Raw genomic sequence first — 18,906 nt, 5'->3', positions numbered from 1 at the left:
CCATTGTTGGCTAGGGAAGATGTGATCTCAAGAGGGATACAATGTGGTGAACTGTGCAACTGGTTAAATGCCTATGGTAGAGAAAGGACACAATGCAGGTGGGGGGAGGGGAGTGTTAGTAGAAGTTACTTAAAATGAGAGAATTCAACGTTCATACCACCGGATCCAATACTGCAGAATCTATTTCAATGTGCGTCAGATCCTTGGCCATTCGCAAGGCTTAGTGCAAAAGCACTTGAAGTATATGGTGGTACAAATTGTCAAGAGTAAAGAAATAATGTAATAATAATAATAATAATAATAATAATATTCATTTATTGTCATTGCAACGAGTACAACGAAATTAAAAAAATAGCCAATCCTGACGGTGCGTAAAAACATATATGCAATAAATGCAAAAACAAATAAATACAATTATATTAAGTACAAAAGATTTTTTAACAATGTTGCCTAGTGCAGAAGGTAGTGTGCAGTTCTCGTATGGCCCTGGGGTAAAAACTGTTCTTAAGTCTGTTTGTTCGGGATTTGATCGACCTGAAACGTCGACCAGAGGGCAGATGAACAAACAGACGGTGGCCGGGATGGGATGGATCTTTTATTATTTTGCCTGCTCTACTGAGGCAGCGTAGGCTGAACAGGTGCTCCAGGGAGGGCAGTGAGCAGCCGATGATCTTCTGGGCCGTCGTGATGACCCTCTGAAGGGCCTTCCTGTCCTTTTCTGAGCAGCTGGCATACCATGTGGTTATACAGTATGCCAGCACACTCTCGATGGAGCAGCGATAGAAGGACATCATGAGCTTCTCCTGCAGGTTGTTTTTCCTGAGGATCCTCAGGAAGTGGAGTCTCTGCTGTGCCTTCTTCACTGTGGTGATGGTGTTGGTAGACCAGGTAAGATCCTCTGCGATGTGCGTACCCAGGAACCTGAAAGCGGGTACCCTTTCCACACAGACCCCATTGATGTAGAGTGGGTCGTATTCTACACTGGTTTTCCTGAAGTCAATTATAAGTTCCTTTGTTTTGGAGGAGTTCAGGACTAGATTGTTCACTGAACACCATGCTGCCAGCCTTTGGATTTCATCCCTGTAGGCTGTCTCATCTCCTCCTGAGATGAGTCCAACCACAGTCGTGTCATCCGCGAACTTGATGATGGTGTTGGTGGGATGGGTGGGGGCGCAGTCGTGAGTGTAGAGGGAGTAAAGGATGGGGCTCAACACACAGCCCTGTGGTGAGCCGGTGCTCAGTGTAATGGTGGAGGAGAGGTGAGGGCCTATTTTGACGGTCTGGGGGCGGTTGGTCAGGAAGTCCTTGATCCATTGGTAGATGGTTTGGGAAAATCCAAGGTCAGAAAGTTTGGTGACCAGTCTGCTCGGGATGACCGTGTTAAAGGCAGAGCTGAAGTCGAGGAAGAGCATCCTCACATAGCTCCCCTGGTGTTCAAGGTGGGTCAGTGCAGTGTGAAGAGCAGTGTCGATGGCATCCCCTGTAGACCTATTTGCTCTGTAGGCAAACTGGTATGGGTCGAAGGTGGGTGGGAGGCTGGCTTTGATGTGCTGCAGGACCAGTCTCTCGAAGCACTTTGTGATGACCGGTGAGAGTGCTACCGGACGGTAGTCGTTAAGGCCGCTGATGACAGACTTTTTCGGCAGTGGGATGATTGTGGCGGACTTCAGGCAGGGAGGGATGGTGGATTTTAAAAGGGACAGGTTGAAGATTTTTGTGAAGACCCCAGATAATTGGTCTGCACATTCCCTCAGCACTCTGCCCGTCACACCATCGGGGCCTGCAGCTTTCCTGGGATTCACTGCTCTGAGCACGCGCTTAACATCATACTCCTGCACAGTGAAGGTGTTGCTGTCAGGTGCTGGAGAGGGTGTTATGTCTGCCACTGCAGCTTTCACCTCGAAACGAGCAAAGAAACAGTTAAGTTCCTCTGCCAGCGAGGCGTCGCCGTCGGCAGTCGTGCGGTTGCTGGTCTTGTAGTTGGTGATGTGCTGGATGCCTTGCCATACCCGCCGTGGGTCATTGTTGGTAAAGTGGTCCTCAATCTTCCTCTTGTAGGACGCTTTGGCATCCTTGATGCCTCTCTTCAGGTTGGTTCTAGCAGCACTGTATAGAGCTCTATCACTAGACCTGAAGGCGGTGTTACGGTCCTTGAGGAGAGACCTGACATCCTTTGTCATCCAGGGCTTCTGATTGGGATACAACCGGATACGTTTGTCGACGGTGAGATTGTCAACACAGTTGACAACACAAATAGTCCTTTGATTCCTGAAAATTTCATATTAAAAAATACCAGGAGCTGTTAGAAACCTATCAGGCATCTTAAAATCTGAAGCAGCCAGATGGATCAAGTCAAAAGTGTTTTATTGTCATTGTTTCGTCACATTTTATTGTAACAGAACAATGAAATTCGTACTTACTGAGCAGATTGCAAAATCTATGTGGTGAGAGCAGTTCAGGAGGAGACTAGAACATTCTATGGGCTAACATGCATTACCAGTGTGGTGCTGGCACAGTGGTTAAATTATTGAACTGGTCCTTGAGAGGATTCATTATCATTTAGAAATGCATGGATACATGAAGTCTGAAATATGCTTGAAACTATTCCTAAAAAAATATCTAAATGTACTTCAATCTTTTGCAACTACCATCACTGTCTATTAATTCATTTTTAAGTACTCCGATCAAAACCAGAATTTTGGAATATTTGTAAATATTGAATTATGTGATATTAGAAGAAAATCTGGAAATATTCACGTACAACAGGGAATGTCAAAAAATAATAAATGGACATGGTTGGCACAATTTTGTGGGGGTCACTAAATAATGAATTGGTCTGGTAAATTAGAAGGACATGTTAAATAAAAAGACCTACCAGTGCGTTCATGACAAATGGGAATGGATATATTTTGTGTAGGTATTTTTTAGACTGGAAAAGATAAAATGGTAATGATGTTCTTATTGTTAATGAGAGTATATTACTGTCTCCTGCCTATGTCAGTATCTAGTGCATCTAGCTTTCATTTTTGAAATGCTTCTTTTATGTACCTTATGTATACTGTTTTCTGGAATAAGATGTCCTCCATGCTTAACGTAACACCTGAAGCATGACATTGCATGTAAAAAACAAGAAAAAATACTGTTAATTTAAGCTTTTAGTTAGCCTACATTGATATTTTCTTCTTTCCCTGAGATAAATGAAATCATAAATAAATAGCAGAAAGGTTAGTAAAGATTCATTCATTACAATCTATTGTCACATTTGAAGTAAAACTAATTTGACATACGGCGGCACAGTGGTGGAGTTGCTGCCTTACAGTGCCAGAGGCCCCAGTTCGATCCTGACTACGGATGCTGTCTGTTTGGAGTTTGTTCGTTCTCCCTGTGACCAAATGCGTTTTCTCCGGGTGTTCCGGTTTCCTCCCACACTCCAAAGACGTACAGGTTTGTAGGTTAATTGGCTTCGGTAAAATTGTAAATTGTCCCTAATGTGTAGGATATTGCTAGTGTACGAGGTGACTGCTGGTCGGCGCGGTCTCGGTGGGCCGAAAGGCCTGTTTCCATGCTGTATCTCGAAAGTCCAAAGTCTAAAGTTTGCTTATTATCAGAGTCAGTTGTACCATTTTGTATTTATTATCCACATTCTCCTCGTAGTTGAATGCCTTTCACTGGGAAGATTGCAATGCAAACCAGGGCCCAGTTAAGATCAAATCAATCTCAGTTGCACAAGATCCTATCATGTTACCTGGAAATATTACTTTTGAAATGTCTGGCCAAGTGGAAAGCCCTCTCACGGGAATGAAGGTAAGTGAATATTGCTCCCATTCATTCTGATGAGTTAGTTATTATCTGATGGCACATATATATAATAATAATAAGCATTTATTTTATATAGCGCCTTACCAGAAGCTCAAAGCACTTTACAAAAACAATCATAACATAAAAACAAACAGACAAACTATCCTAACGGAGAAGCGGCGAATAAACAGCGCCAGCGTCCTCTCACGTCAGGGTCCGGCAGTATACAACAAAAAGCACAGGATATGTGACACTGTATCTTGTGCTGGTTGTCTTGTTATGTGCTGATGATTATTTAGCCAGTGGAGTCTGTCCGAATAATCCCAACTTTTATCTTGGATATCTTGGAAGATCATGTTTACAAAATAATACGCACCGTGGTGAGTTGTAAAGGAAAGAAACAACTTTTTTTGCCAATGGATACTTGGGATCTGCAATGCATTAGTGGCAGGGGAAAGACAATAGACAATAGACAATAGATGCAGGAGTAGGCCATTCAGCCCTTCGAGCCAGCACCGCCATTCAATGCGATCATGGCTGATCACTCTCAATCAGTACCCCGTTCCTGCCTTCTCCCCATACCCCCTCACTCCGCTATCCTTAAGAGCTCTATCCAGCTCTCTCTTGAAAGCATCCAACGAACTGGCCTCCACTGCCTTCTGAGGCAGAGAATTCCACACCTTCACCACTCTCTGACTGAAAAAGTTCTTCCTCATCTCCGTCCTAAATGGCCTACCCCTTATTCTTAAACTGTGGCCCCTTGTTCTGGACTCCCCCAACATTGGGAACATGTTTCCTGCCTCTAATGTGTCCAATCCCCTAATTATCTTATATGTTTCAATAAGATCCCCCCTCATCCTTCTAAATTCCAGTGTTTTCCCAATCCCAATCGCTCCAGCCTTTCAACATACGACAGTCCCGCCATTCCGGGAATTAACCTAGTGAACCTACGCTGCACGCCCTCCATAGCAAAGGGAGGGGTTGGGGCAAGTAGTGGCAATATTTAATCATGCCATTCAATATGAAACTGGAAAAGTATTGGAAATGTTAAACTTACAGAATAGAAGGATGAGATCAGATAAATTGGAGCTGGTGTGGACCTGATGAATGGACGTAAGGCAGCAACCCGGGAGAACATGGACAGGTGATACTTTGAGCAAGGACCCTTCTTCAGATCAGTCTGAAGAAGGGTTCCAACCCGAAACGTCTCCTATCCACGTTCTTCAGGGATGCTACCTGACCTGCTGAATTACTCTGGCATATGTGTCTTTCTCTGGTATAAACCAGCATCTGCAGTTCCTTGTTATTACAAACCCCAAGGAACAGTGATTTGTGAGTTCTGCAGCTGGTATCTGGCTTATCATCTGTCATCAAAAGAACATCTTAAACTTAAATATCATCTTCATCATAGAAAGAGCTCCCAAAGAACGCTACGACAAATGGCACAAAATAACACAAGGACAAATTAGTCCACCCAATCAATGAGTAAGGGTAGGGAGAATGTAGGAAAGAATTTGCTGGGGGTTATGGAGAAAATACCAGAGCTCAGAACCAGAGCAGAGAGAACCATATTCCATAAGTCATTTCCAGAAAGGTGGAAACAAAATAGAAAAATGGAATAAAAATAGGAGAGAAATATTGAGGAATATACCCTGTCTATTTTCAGTTATGAGATGAATCATTTACTTTGATACGAAGAATTAAAACAAAAACAGATTTATTTGGAAAAATGTTAACATTCTGCTAAATATCACTGTAAAGAGTTACAAGAGTGCTGATGCATAAAACATAGAAAATCAAAATGCTCTATGTCGAACGGTGTTTTGGCCTTTATTTCCAAAAGGAAAAAGAAGTAAAACAGAATTTGAAACAAAAAATAAAGAATAGTGGGAACACTCAGCAGTCAAGTAGCATTTCATAGAATCATAGAGGAATATAGCACCAAACATACCCTGTGGCCCATCATGTCCTGCCGATCATCAACAACCTAGCTACATTAATCTCATCTACAGTACTTCATTTATAGTCTTTTATGCCTTGGCAATTCAAATGTTCATCCAGCCCTGTCTAATGTCCCTCTGACAATGACCAGCATTGTATCCTCCATGGGGGTCAGGCCCTGCAGGAAAGTCTCTCCCATTTTCTTTAGTTCTTGCTACCTCTAATTGCAGAAGCTTGTCTTCTACAAGAATGAGGAAATGTTGTGGATTATACTGGGGTGGTGAGATTGACAGGTTCAACAGGCAGTGCATGCATGTTGTGGTAGGTAGCGTGAGGTTTGCAGCTGTACTAAGTTTATTGTGATGAAGTTAAGCAGCCTGATGTGATTAAGCACTGTAACTATGTGGTGCCATTCATAAAGATATTTGGTTGGGACTGAGGTGTTGCCAGAAGAGGGGTGTAAGTGGTTCTTGAAAACATTGACTGCTTTCCTGAGGCAGTATGAAATGTAGGTGGACTCCATGCAGGGATGTCTGGTTTGTGCTATGGACTGGGCTGAATCCACAACGCTCAGCAATTTCTTGTGGTCTTGGGCAGAGCGGCCGTTAATAAAGCTGTGATGCATCCCAATGGGATGCTGTCTATGGAGCATCTGTAGAAATTGGCCAGAGTTATTGGAGACATGCTGAATTTCCTTAAAAAAAGCAACTGTAGATGCTGATTTACAACAACAAAAAAGACACATAGAGCTGGAGTAACTCAGTAGTTCAGACAGCATCATAGATAGGGAAAGTTTTGGGTCAGGACCCTACTTCACACTTTCCTTAGTCTACTGAAGATGACTAAGGAAATACACTTTTTACTCTTGACATTTACACTTTTTTAAATGTCCATGATTCAATTAAGAATTGTGAGGTGAAGTCCACAGTCTTGGGTAGTTTGTTGACTACAGGGAGCAGATGAATCGAAATTTCAGTGGGTTTCATTTAAGAGTGAAGTGCATTATGAAATAACCTCTGCTATTTTATCTCTAATTTTCTAAGGCCAAAGTAAAACTTTATAAAAAAATCTTCTTTTGGTGGCCGATTCCCTGCCAACCTCCTCTCCAGTGTGACTTTGATGTCTGTGAACTGATGAATCGTAAGCCATTCTGTTCCATCAATAATGTAAGTTTGATATTTCCTGTTACACGATACAAGATATTAAAGTATGTGCTTGGATGTACAAAAACAGAAGCAACAATTTCTCCAAAATAAAAGGAGGGTGTACTCTCCCAGTAAAGTATTACGATCGTTAAATATAATCTATGGTACATAGACATCTCTCACAGGTATGAGTACCAAATTTGAACAACATAGGAACTATCAACAAATCAGTCTTTACCTGCTTTGTAATCATATTCAACCTCAAAATAATCCTTCGCATACTAACTGCAGTATAAAATAATATTTTTTTCAGTTTATATAGTAACCATTTTAAACTTTTAGTATTGTCATCTTTTGAGGATTAATATTTCAAGCATCAAACCCAGTCTCCAGATAGTTAAAACAAAGAGCCACACCTACACTAACTGATCATTTTGTTTTGTATAGATTGTTGACATATTGCATAGCCTATATTCTATCATAGAAACAAAGAACTGCAGATGCTGGTTTACCAAAGAGGTCACAGAGTGCTGGTGTAGCTCAGCGAGTCAGGCAGCATCTCAGGAGAATATGGAACAAGGAACTGCAGGTGCTGCAATACAAAAGAAACACAGAACTGCAGATCAGTCTGAAGAAGAGTCTCAATCTGAAACATTGCCTGTCCATGTCCTCCTGAGATGGTGACTGACCTGCTGAACTACTCCAGCACTTTGTACTTTCTATTATGTGCTCTGTATTGTTCCGTTTATTTTATTCACAAATTGCTGGAGTAACTCAGCAGGTCAGGCAGCATCTCGGGAGAGAAGGAATGGGTGACGTTTCGGGTCGAGACCCTTCTTCAGACTTATTTTATCGTTGTCATGTGTATCGAGGCACAGTGAAAAGCTTTTGTTGCATGCTATCCAGTCAAAGAAAAGATTATACAATAAAGCCGCCCACAGTCTACAGATAAAAGACAAAGGGTACAACATACAGTGCAACATAAAGTCAGATAAAGTCCGAGTAAAAAGAGTTCAATAATCTCTGATGAGGTAGATGTAAGGTCAGGACTGCACTCTAGCTGGTGAGAGGACTGTTCAGTTGCCTGATAACAGTTGGGAGGAAACTGTCCCTGAATCTGGAGGTATGCATTTTCTAACTTCCATAACTCTTGCCTGATGGGAGAGGGGAGAAGAAGTAGAGTTACAAAAGTGCTGAGGCGGCGTGAAGTGTAGATAGATTCAATGGAAGGGACACAACTCTCTTCAATTTCTAGCGGTCTTGGATGGAGCAGTTCCCAAACCGTGCCGTGATGCATCCCAATAAAATGCTTTCTACAGCGCACCTGTGGGAGTTGGTGTTGTTGTTGGGGACATGCCAAACTTCCTAAGCCTTCCAAGGAAGTAGAGGGATGGTGTGCTTTCTTGGCCAAAGCTTCGATCTGGCTGGTCCAGGACAGATTGCTGGTGATATTTATTCCCAAGAACTTGAAGAATTTCGACAATCTTTATTTTAGCGCCATCAACCTCTACTGTTTCACTTCCTGAAGTCAATCACAAACTCTTTTGACATGCTGACATTGAGGAAGATTGAGGAAGAGGTCTGAAGAAGGGTCTCGACCCGAAACGTCACCCATCCCTTCTCTCCTGAGATGCTGCCTGACCTGCTGAGTTACTCCAGCATTTTGGGAATAAATACCTTCGATTTGTACCAGCGTCTGCAGTTATTTTCTTACACTACTTGAGGAAGAGGTTGTTGGCTTGGAACCAGCTTCTCAATCTCCTTCCTGCACTTTGTTGCATCATTATTTTTTATATCCAGCCTACTATGGTGGTGTTGCCTGTGAACGTGTATTGGCATCTGGCTGAACAGTCATGAGTGTTTAAGGAGAGCAGTGGGGGTTGAGAATGCATCCGTGCAGGGCACCCGTGCTGAGAATTATCGTAGAGGTTAGGTTGACATGTCAGTGTTATTTCTGTAGAGCTGTTGCACTTGTGGAGATACCATCATTCAGACGGGAGTTTAAGCTGAGGTTACATTTGCCCACTCAGATCCTCTTATGCCACTATTTATTCGTAGAATAATTAACAATAAACAGTACAGCACAGGAACAGGCCCTTCGGCCCACACGTTATGCCAAGTTAAACTAGGCTCCTCTGCCTGCACACATCCCTCCACTCCCTGCATATCCATGTGCAAACGTTTAGCAAGAATTTGCAGATCCTGGTTTACACCGAAGATAGACACAAAATGCTGGAGTAACCTAACATGTCAGGCAGCATTTCCACATATCCCTTCATTATTAGTGCAATGGCCCATTGTGGGCTCCACCGTTCCTTGATGCCAGCTCTGATTTATTCGGAGCCTTTTCATGCCTCTAGTTTCCCTCTCCCCTAACTCTAAGTTTGAAGAAAGGTCTCGACATGGAATGCCACCTATTCCTTCTCTCCAGAGATGCTGCCTGACCCACTGAGTTACTCCAGCATTTTGTGTCTATCCTTTTGGCTTTATAGAAGCCTCTGTATAAAATTCCTCCACCGTATCTCTCTCCACCATCACTGCTGGCAGCGTATTCCAGTCACCCACCACACTATGTAATAAAAAAAACCTCCCCATACATCTCTTTTAAACTTTGCCCCTCCCAAATTAAGGAAATACCCTCTAGTCCTTGAAATGTTGACCCGAGAAAAAAGAGTTCTGGATTTCTCCCTTATCTGCACCTCTCATCATTTTATATACTATCAGGTTTCTGCTCAACCTCTGACATTCCAGAGAAAACATTCCAAATCTGTCCAACCTTTCCTTACAGGTAATATCCCCTAATCCAGACAGCATTCTAGTAAACATCTTCTGCACCCCCTTGAAAGCCTCTGGGGTGACCGGAACTACACACAATAAGCTACACCCTCAATTCTCCGGTCAATGTTACCTGCCAAATTCCACACAATCCTGACACATAGTCATATATGCCAGCCTTCATCATCTTTAGTTTTAGTTTAGTTTAGAGATACAGCGTGGAAACAGCCCCTTTGGCCCACCAAGACAATGTCACCGATCCCCACTCACCAGCACTATCCTACACACTAGGGACAATTTACAATTTTTCCAGCCAATTATCCTACAAACCTGTAAGGCTTTGGTGTGTGGGAGAAACCCAGAGCACCCGGAGAAAACTCACCCAGTGGTCACAGGGAGAACGTCCAAACTCCGTACAGACAGCATCCATAGTCAGGACTGAACTTGGGTCTCTGGCACTGTAAGGCAGCAACTCTACCACTGCGCCATTATGTTGTGATTGGTCTAAACCCTGGAAGTACTTCCCTTGGCACCCAGATCACAAAGGAACTTAAAATAAGAAAACTTAATTGTCAATGTAAAGTTAAAATGATCATTGAGTATTAACAATAACGTTAATAATTTTCAGTCATGAATTGATATTTTAATAATAATTATGGGCAAAAAAAAGAATCAAAGAGTTCTCTCTATATTGAATGTTGTGTCGCTGATGAATTAAAAGTATAATTTAATCTTAATCTAAAAATTTGTATTCCAGGAAAACTTTAATTACCTGAAGTCAGAGTATGAAGTTTTTAAACTGAATATTTCCCGCTTTTTAATCAATGGCAATTACTCTGCAAATGTTATCCTCTCGAGTGGCGGTAAACAGGTTGCCTGTGTTAATGTCTACTTCAGCCTTAAGGCTGTGTAATGGACACAAGAGATGGCAAAGAAAATTTCAGTGTTGTCTTTTCTTACAGACAATAGTTCTTCACACGCTCTCGATATAGTTTCAGATGTATTAGGACATTGCTGTAACATTATTGAAGTTTTACGTAATTAATTGATCTATTTTCGCAATCCTTCTGTTTATGTGTTAATTGCTGTATGTTACCTGTAAAATATCTATTAATAAATTGTGCAGAATTTTTTTTAACCATGTACCCATAATATTATTAAAATAATAGTATTGTAACCATGAAAACTGTCTTCAATACAATGATTAATGGGAAAATCTTTGTCACAGTTCAGCTCCAGGCATGCTGGAACATGAGGCTTAAGTGAAAATGGTGTGCCAATATAAAAAGAAAGGCTTTTAGTATGGATGGTAATTCAGTCACCTCCCCATGTTCTCCAGAGATGCTGCTTGATCTGCTTATTCACAAAATGCTGGAATAACTCAGCAGGTCAGGCAGCATCTCGGGAGAGAAGGAATGGGTGACGTTTCGGGTCGAGACCCTTCTTCAGACTGATGTCAGGGGGGTGGGACAAAGGAAGGATATAGGTGGAGACAGGAAGATAGAGGGAGATCTGGGAAGGAGGAGGGGAAGGGAGGGACAGAGGAACTATTTAAGTTGGAGAAGTCGATGTTCATGCCACTGGGCTGCAAACTGCCCAGGCGAAATATGAGGTGCTGTTCCTCCAATTTCCGGTGGGCCTCACTATGGCACTGGAGGAGGCCCATGACAGAAAGGTCAGACTGGGAATGGGAGGGGGAGTTGAAGTGCTCGGCCACCGGGAGATCAGTTTGGTTAATGCGGACCGAGCGCAGGTGTTGAGCGAAGCGATCGCCGAGCCTGCGCTTGGTTTCGCCGATGTAAATAAGTTAGACTGCTTGATCTGCTGCTGTGTTACGCTGGTACTTTGTGTCCAACAGGTTCATTAGGATTGACAATGGCAACAATATTTATTTTGACTACTTCAACAAAGAGCTGGTCGTGATAGTGACTAGTTTAGTTTTGTTGTGTAGGAAAATAACTGCAGATGAAGGGTCTCCACCTGAAACGTCACCCATTCCCTCTCTCCTAGATGCTGCCTGTCCTGCTGAGTTACTCCAGCATTTTGTGATCGTTTAGTTTTGTTTATTATTACATGTACCGAGGTGCAGTAAAAAGCTTTTGTTGCATGCTAACCAGTCAGCGGAAAGACTATACGGATTACAATCAACCCATCCACAGTGTAAAGATATATGATAAAGGGAATAAGGTGAATAACATTTCGTGCAGGATAAATCCAGTAAATTCATCAAAGATAGTCCGTGGGTCACCAATGTGGTAGATGGTAGTTGAGGACTGTTCTCTAGTTGGTGGTAGGATGATTCTGAATCTGGAGTTGTGTGTTTTCTAGACTTCTATACATTTTGCCCGATGGGAGAGGGAAGACAAGGGAATGGCTGGGGTGCGACTTGTCCTTGATTATGCTGTTGGGCTTGCCGAGGCAGCGTGAGGTATAAATGGAGTCAATGGAAGGGAGGTTGTTTGTGATGGCCTGGGCTGTGTCCACAGCCTGGCTGGCCTGGGCTGGGCTGTGTGGGCATGCACTTTAGTATTAGGAAATTAGAAATTGACTATTTTCTAAATGGGGAGAGGATTCAGAAATCAGAGGTGCAAAAAGTCTAGGGAATGTTAGCACAGGATTCCCAAAAGGTTAATTTGCAAGTTTAATTGGTAGTAAGGAAGGCAAATGCAATGTTAGCATCCATTTCGAGAAGACTAGAATATAAAAGCAGGGATGTAATGGTGGGGCTAAAAAAGGCATTGGTCAGACTACATTTGGAGTATTGTGAGCAGTTTTGGGCCTCGTATTTGAGGAGAGATGTGCTGATGTTGGAGAGGGTCAGAGGAGGTTTACAAAAAAGATCCCACAGATGATATATAATGAGAATTTGATGGCTCTGGGCCTGTACTCGCTGGAGTTTAGAAAAATGAGGAGGAGCCTCATTGAAACTTCAGAACAGTGATAGAGTGGATGTGAACAGTGTTTCCACCAGTGGGAGAGTCTAGGACCGAGGGAACAGCCTCAGAATAAAAGGACGTACCTTTGGAAAGGAGGAGGGAATTCTTGACCCAGAGGGCGGTGAATCTGTGGAATTCATTGCCACAAATGGCTGTGGAGGCCAAGTCTTTGGGTATTTTTAAAGCAGAGATTGACAGGGTTTTGATCATTACCAGTGTTAGTTACAGGGAGGGGTGTATCTGACCTCACAGCTCACTTTGGGGAAGTTCTGTCACTGCAGCAGTTTGGTTTAATATACCTCGGTTTTCATTTCCGTAAACTCAAGGCACTGAGTTACAACCACATTATAATATTATCTCTTATTATTGCAAAATAGATTAAATAAGTGTGTTGCATTTTTGTGTGGGTGCAGATATTAGGGTGTTCCTGATTTCCGTGTATTCTTTCTGCTGCTCTGTCTCTGGGACATGATATGGTGCTATTGTTGTGTGGTTTTGTTTCGATCTTTGTTATAGATCACCGTTTGATATGACCTGATTAGTTTCCTCTCAGGTCATATTAGTGATTTTGGAGAGTCATCGTCATACAGTGTGGAAACAGGCCATTCAGCCCAACTTGCCCTCACCAACCAACATGTCCCATCCACACTAGTCCCTCCTGCCTATATTTGGACAATATCCCTCCAAACTTGTCCTATCTATGCACCTGTCTAAATGTTTCTAAAACGTTGGGATAGTCCCTGCCTCAACTACCTTCTCTGGCAGCTCGTTCCATACACCCATTACCCTTTGTGTGAAAAAGTTACCCCTCGGATTCCTATGAAATCTTTCCCACCTCCCCTGCAATGTAAGCCCTCTGGTTCTTGATTCCCCTACTCTGGGCAAGAGACTCTGTGTCTAAGTGATCTATTCCTCTCGCAATTTTGTACACCTCTATAAAGTCCCCCCTCATCCACCTGCACTCCAAGGAATGCAGTGCTAGCCTGCTCAACCTCTGCCTATAGCTCAGGCCCTCGGGTCCGGGCAACATCCTCATTAATCTTCTCTGCACCCTTCACAGCTTGACAACATCTTTCCTGTAAAATGGTGCTCAGAACCGAACACAATATTCTAAATGCAGCCTTCCCAACATCTCATATAACTGCAATATGACGTCCCAACTTCTATACTCAATGCTCTGACTGAATACATTTCCATTAATTTTCCTAGCCACCTTAGATCCTATAGTATTTCTCAGACGTGCACTGGCCTTTCTGAGATAACGTGTCTGCATATTTTCCCCTGTACCTTGACTGGATCTTTCCTGGCCCACCTTTCTTGTCTGTTCGTGCCTTGCCAAAATGCCTGGGAAATACAAGTTTACTAATCTTGGATCTTGGCTCCAGTCCCAAACATGAGAGTCACTGTGGGTTACGCAAGCCAAGTTGTAGGTTCTGTATATCATGTTCATTCATTGACCTTGACATGAATGCCTCCCTAGGGTTAATGACAGTGCCTGCCCAACTCAATGTTCTTTCCCCGCATACTGCCCTCAGTGTTACGGCACACAGAGAGAGAGGAAGAAGGAGCAGTCTCCATATTTCTAATATGTTCAACACAGAAGTTCACTCTTTGTAGGTCTAACCATCCCCATCCTTCAGCAGGGGCCTGATCAGTTATTGCCACCAATTCCCCTATGTCTACCTAAATATTATAGTGCATGGTACACAGCTGATATGTTACATCGCCGGCCCGAACACTGCTGTTATGTCCACACATAGGTAAGTGCTGGTGATAGTGAGAGCTGCTGCTGAATACTTGTTCAGTCTGGAAGTTGCTTTTATGAACTTTATGATCTGTTCCATTGTAAATGATGGCAGCAGGGATGCAGATGAAGTGAGTGACAGGTTTAAGTTCAGACTCAAGCTCCTGCTGAGGTACAATGTGACCAGCCCTCCCTCCTCTTTTGCCATTAGTCTTCCCCTTTGCGTAATCCTTCCAAGCTCTCTTCCTTTGAGTATAACCTTTTTGCCATATGCCTGGGCTGATGAAGCACAAGAAAGAATCCTGTCAACCATGCAGATCTTGCCTAATGCTGCCACAACAACATTATTGTGAGCGGTTTTGGGCCCCGTATCTGAGGAGGGATGTGCTGACGTTGGAGGGGGTCAAAATGAAGTTTATGAGAATGATCCCAGGGATCATTGGGTTAATGTATAATGAGCCTTTGATGCCTCTTGGCCTGCACTCGTTGGAGTTTAGAGGGGTGAGGGGGAACCTCTGAAACTCTCCGAATAATGAAAGGCCTGGATAGAGTGAATGTGGAGAGGATGTTTCCACCAGTGGGAGAATCTAAAACCAGAGGGCACAGCCTCAGAATAAAAAGACATACCTTTAGAAGGGAGATGAGGAGGAATTTCTTTTCAGAGGATGGTGAATCTGTAGAATTCAATGCCACAGACGGCTGTGGAGGCCAAGTCATTATGTACTTTTAAAGTGGAGATTGACAGATATTTGATTAGTAAGGGTGTCAAAGGTTATGGGAAGAAGGCAGGAGAATTGGGCTGAGAGGGAAAGATAGATCAGTGATGATTGAATGGTGGAATAGACTCGAAGGGCTGAATGGCCTAATCCACAGCCATCCAGCATGCAGGCTGTTCTCCTTGTTACCGTCAGGCAGACGATACAGGAGTATGGCTGCGCGTACCACCAGACTTAAGAACAGTTTCTACCATCAGGCCTTCAGGCTTCTGAACTCATAAACACATTTCAAATCATATATGTTGATTATTTTTTAAATTGTCTTTATACCTATTTTTAATATTAGGCAATAGACAATAGACAATAGGTGCAGGAGTAGGCCATTCAGCCCTTCGAGCCAGCACCGCCATTCAATGCGATCATGGCTGATCACTCTCAATCAGTACCCCGTTCCTGCCTTCTCCCCATACCCAGGGCCGTTTTTACAGCATTATGGGCCCCCGGGCAAAGCAGTGTACTGGGGCCCCCACCGTTACTCTCCCCCACCCCCCTTTCCCTACCAGCCCCCCCCTGTCGTGCCGGCGAAAAGCACTTACCGAAAAGCACTTACCGAAAAGCACTTAGCGATGGACTTAGGGTGCTACATTGTTGCGAAAAGCACATACAGATCGCTGTGAGAAGCACTGAAAATGTTGCGAAAAAAGCACTTATTGAACCTACATTTTTAAAGTAGTATTTATTTATTGCAAGTCACTTAACATACACAGATCAGCATGAGGCCCCCGGGCAAGTGCCTATCAGGCCCATGCGTTAAGACGGCCCTGCCCATACCCCCTCACTCCGCTATCCTTAAGAGCTCTATCCAGCTCTCTCTTGAAAGCATCCAACGAACTGGCCTCCACTGCCTTCTGAGGCAGAGAATTCCACACCTTCACCACTCTCTGACTGAAAAAGTTCTTCCTCACCTCCATTCTAAATGGCCTACCCCTTATTCTTAAACTGTGGCCCCTTGTTCTGGACTCCCCCAACATTGGGAACATGTTTCCTGCCTCTAATGTGTCCAATCCCCTAATTATCTTATATGTTTCAATAAGATCCCCCCTCATCCTTCTAAATTCCAGTGTATACAAGCCTAATTGCTCCAGCCTTTCAACATACGACAGTCCCGCCATTCCGGGAATTAACCTAGTGAACCTACGCTGCACGCCCTCGATAGCAAGAATATCCTTCCTCAAATTTGGAGACCAAAACTGCACACAGTAATCCAGGTGCGGTCTCACCAGGACCCGGTACAACTGTAGAAGGACCTCTTTGCTCCTATACTCAACTCCTCTTGTTATGAAGGCCAACATTCCATTGGCTTTCTTCACTGCCTGCTGTACCTGCATGCTTCCTTTCAGTGACTGATGCACTAGGACACCCAGATCTCGTTGAACATCCCCTCTTCCTAACTTGACACCATTCAGATAATAATCTGCCTTTCTATTCTTACTTCCAAAGTGAATAACCTCACACTTATCTACATTAAACTGCATCTGCCATGTATCCGCCCACTCACACAACCTGTCCAAGTCACCCTGCAGCCTTATTGCATCTTCCTCACAATTCACACTACCCCCCAGCTTAGTATCATCTGCAAATTTGCTAATGGTACTTTTAATCCCTTCATCTAAGTCATTAATGTATATCGTAAATAGCTGGGGTCCCAGCACCGAACCTTGCGGTACCCCACTGGTCACTGCCTGCCATTCCGAAAGGGACCCATTTATCCCCACTCTTTGCTTTCTGTCTGTCAACCAATTTTCTATCCATGTCAGTACCCTACCCCCAATACCATGTGCTCTAATTTTGCCCACTAATCTCCTATGTGGGACCTTGTCGAAGGCTTTCTGAAAGTCGAGGTACACCACATCCACTGACTCTCCCCTGTCAATTTTCCTAGTTACATCCTCAAAAAATTCCAGTAGATTTGTCAAGCATGATTTCCCCTTCGTAAATCCATGCTGACTCGGAATGATCCTGTTACTGCTATCCAAATGCTCAGCAATTTCGTCTTTTATAATTGACTCCATTTGTCTTTTTATCTTACTAATGTCATTTTTAATATTATTTATCCTTGGAATATTACTGCTGAGGTCAAATACATGTCTTGTCAAATACATTTCATTGTACCGTTGACCCTGTGCCAACCTACATATGACAAATAAAATGTATTATTATTATTATTATTACTGCTCCTATCACTTGTAAACATGAACTTTCCTCGTCTCCAAATCTATTACCAATACAATAACTGAATAGTGGTTCCTATCAGTAGGTCCCAAATCCAGGGCCTCCTGATGGGATGAACTCAGGGTTTATCTAACCAGTTTTAAGAAAGTGGTGTAATCATGTCCCAGATTCCTTTCTGCTTAATAGTCTCTTACTTTCAATATTTGCACTTCTCTTCGTCCACGGCAGACACGTTTGCCCGTTGAACCACCACATTGTATCTTCCTAATTATTTGTCTCCCCTCCCATTTGATTCCTCGGTTTCCTTCTGAAATTCTCATTCCTCTCTTCATTAGCAGTCTTCTCAACCATGGTCTCAACTAAGGCACCGCCCCAGAATGCAGGGGAGAGAACATTCCGGTTATTCCATGGCCAGTTAGCTTCTGCCAGGACATGGAGCCTCTGGGATGCAACTGGTGGACCTCCATCATCCCCTACAGCTAACACTCCGCGTTCTCATTCAGACATTGGGTGCCTGCCAACCCACAACAAAGCAATCCTATAAGTGGCATCCCTTTTCTTGTTTTCCTTGCAGCACTGTGGATCCAAACACATGCAGCTTTATAGGTAAAGATAGACACAAAGTGCTGGAGTAACCCAGCGGGTCAGGCAGCATCTCTGAAGAAAAAGGATGGGTGGTGTTTCGGGTCAGGACCATTCTTCAGACCTTAATTGGTCTCTGTAAATTGTCCCTAGTATATAGGATAGAACTAGTGTATGGGGATCACTGCTCGGCATGGACTCAGTGGGCTAAAGGGTCTGCTTTGGTGCAGTATCTCTAAACCAAACTAAACTAAACTAATCTGAACTAAACTAAACTGTGAGGCCATTGCAAATTGGAGGAACAGCACCTCATATTTTGCTTTGGTAGCTTACACTCCAGCGGTATGAACATTGATTTCTCCAACTTCAAGTAGCCCTTGCTTTCCCTCTCTCTCCATCCCCTCCCCCTTCCCAGTTCTCCAATCAGTCTTACTGTCTCCGACTACATTTTATCTCTGTCCCGCCCACTGCCCTGACATCAGTCTGAAGAAGGGTCTCGACCCGAAACGTCACCCATTCCTTCTCTCCAGAGATGTTGCCTGTCCCGCTGAGTTACTCCAGCATTTTGTGTCTACCTTCGATTTTAAACAAGCATCTGCAGTTCTTTCTTAAACCAAACTACTGTTGCCTGGGTGCACCATGCCTTCAGACTTGCATGTGGTACAGTACAGCCTTGAACCCAAACCTGTAAGCTGCCTTATGATCCAATCAGTAAAAATCATCAATGGATTCAGAGCTGCCACAGCCCTTAATCCAACCCAGAACTAACCAACTATGGTTGAATACTTTACCCCGATTTTTTTTCAAATTTTGGCGTAAGGCTACTCAAAGCCAATGACAAAGCCTTAAAACTATTGGTCCCAGAACTGAAACTTTTGTTACCAGTGAATGGAACAATGTCAGTAAATGTTCAAGGAAAAGCTCAGTTTGAGCAACGTGGTGAAATATGCAAAAGGTCTGTGCAATGATTGGCTGTGATTGAAGAGGAATGATTACATGCTGGCAGTGATGAGTACAAAACCAACGCTCCATTCAAG

General features: G+C 43.4%; 1 protein-coding gene across 1 annotated transcript in view; it reads left to right on the top strand.

The window, feature by feature from the left end:
* Positions 1-10,660, top strand: part of LOC144600220 (ganglioside GM2 activator-like) — a 31,612-nt gene extending 20,952 nt beyond the window's left edge. Inside the window, exons 4-6 of the mRNA XM_078411752.1 lie at positions 3,655-3,804; positions 6,783-6,905; positions 10,417-10,660. Coding sequence (XP_078267878.1) covers positions 3,655-3,804; positions 6,783-6,905; positions 10,417-10,572 — 429 coding nt within the window. The 3' untranslated portion in view covers positions 10,573-10,660. The remainder of the gene's footprint in view (positions 1-3,654; positions 3,805-6,782; positions 6,906-10,416) is intronic.
* The last annotated feature ends 8,246 nt before the right edge of the window (positions 10,661-18,906 follow it).

Source organism: Rhinoraja longicauda, chromosome 14 (assembly GCF_053455715.1).
Source record: "Rhinoraja longicauda isolate Sanriku21f chromosome 14, sRhiLon1.1, whole genome shotgun sequence".
NCBI classification, from domain to species: Eukaryota; Metazoa; Chordata; class Chondrichthyes; order Rajiformes; family Arhynchobatidae; genus Rhinoraja; species Rhinoraja longicauda.
Note: the sequence above shows the minus strand (reverse complement) of the source record. Positions and strands in the feature narration are given on the sequence as shown.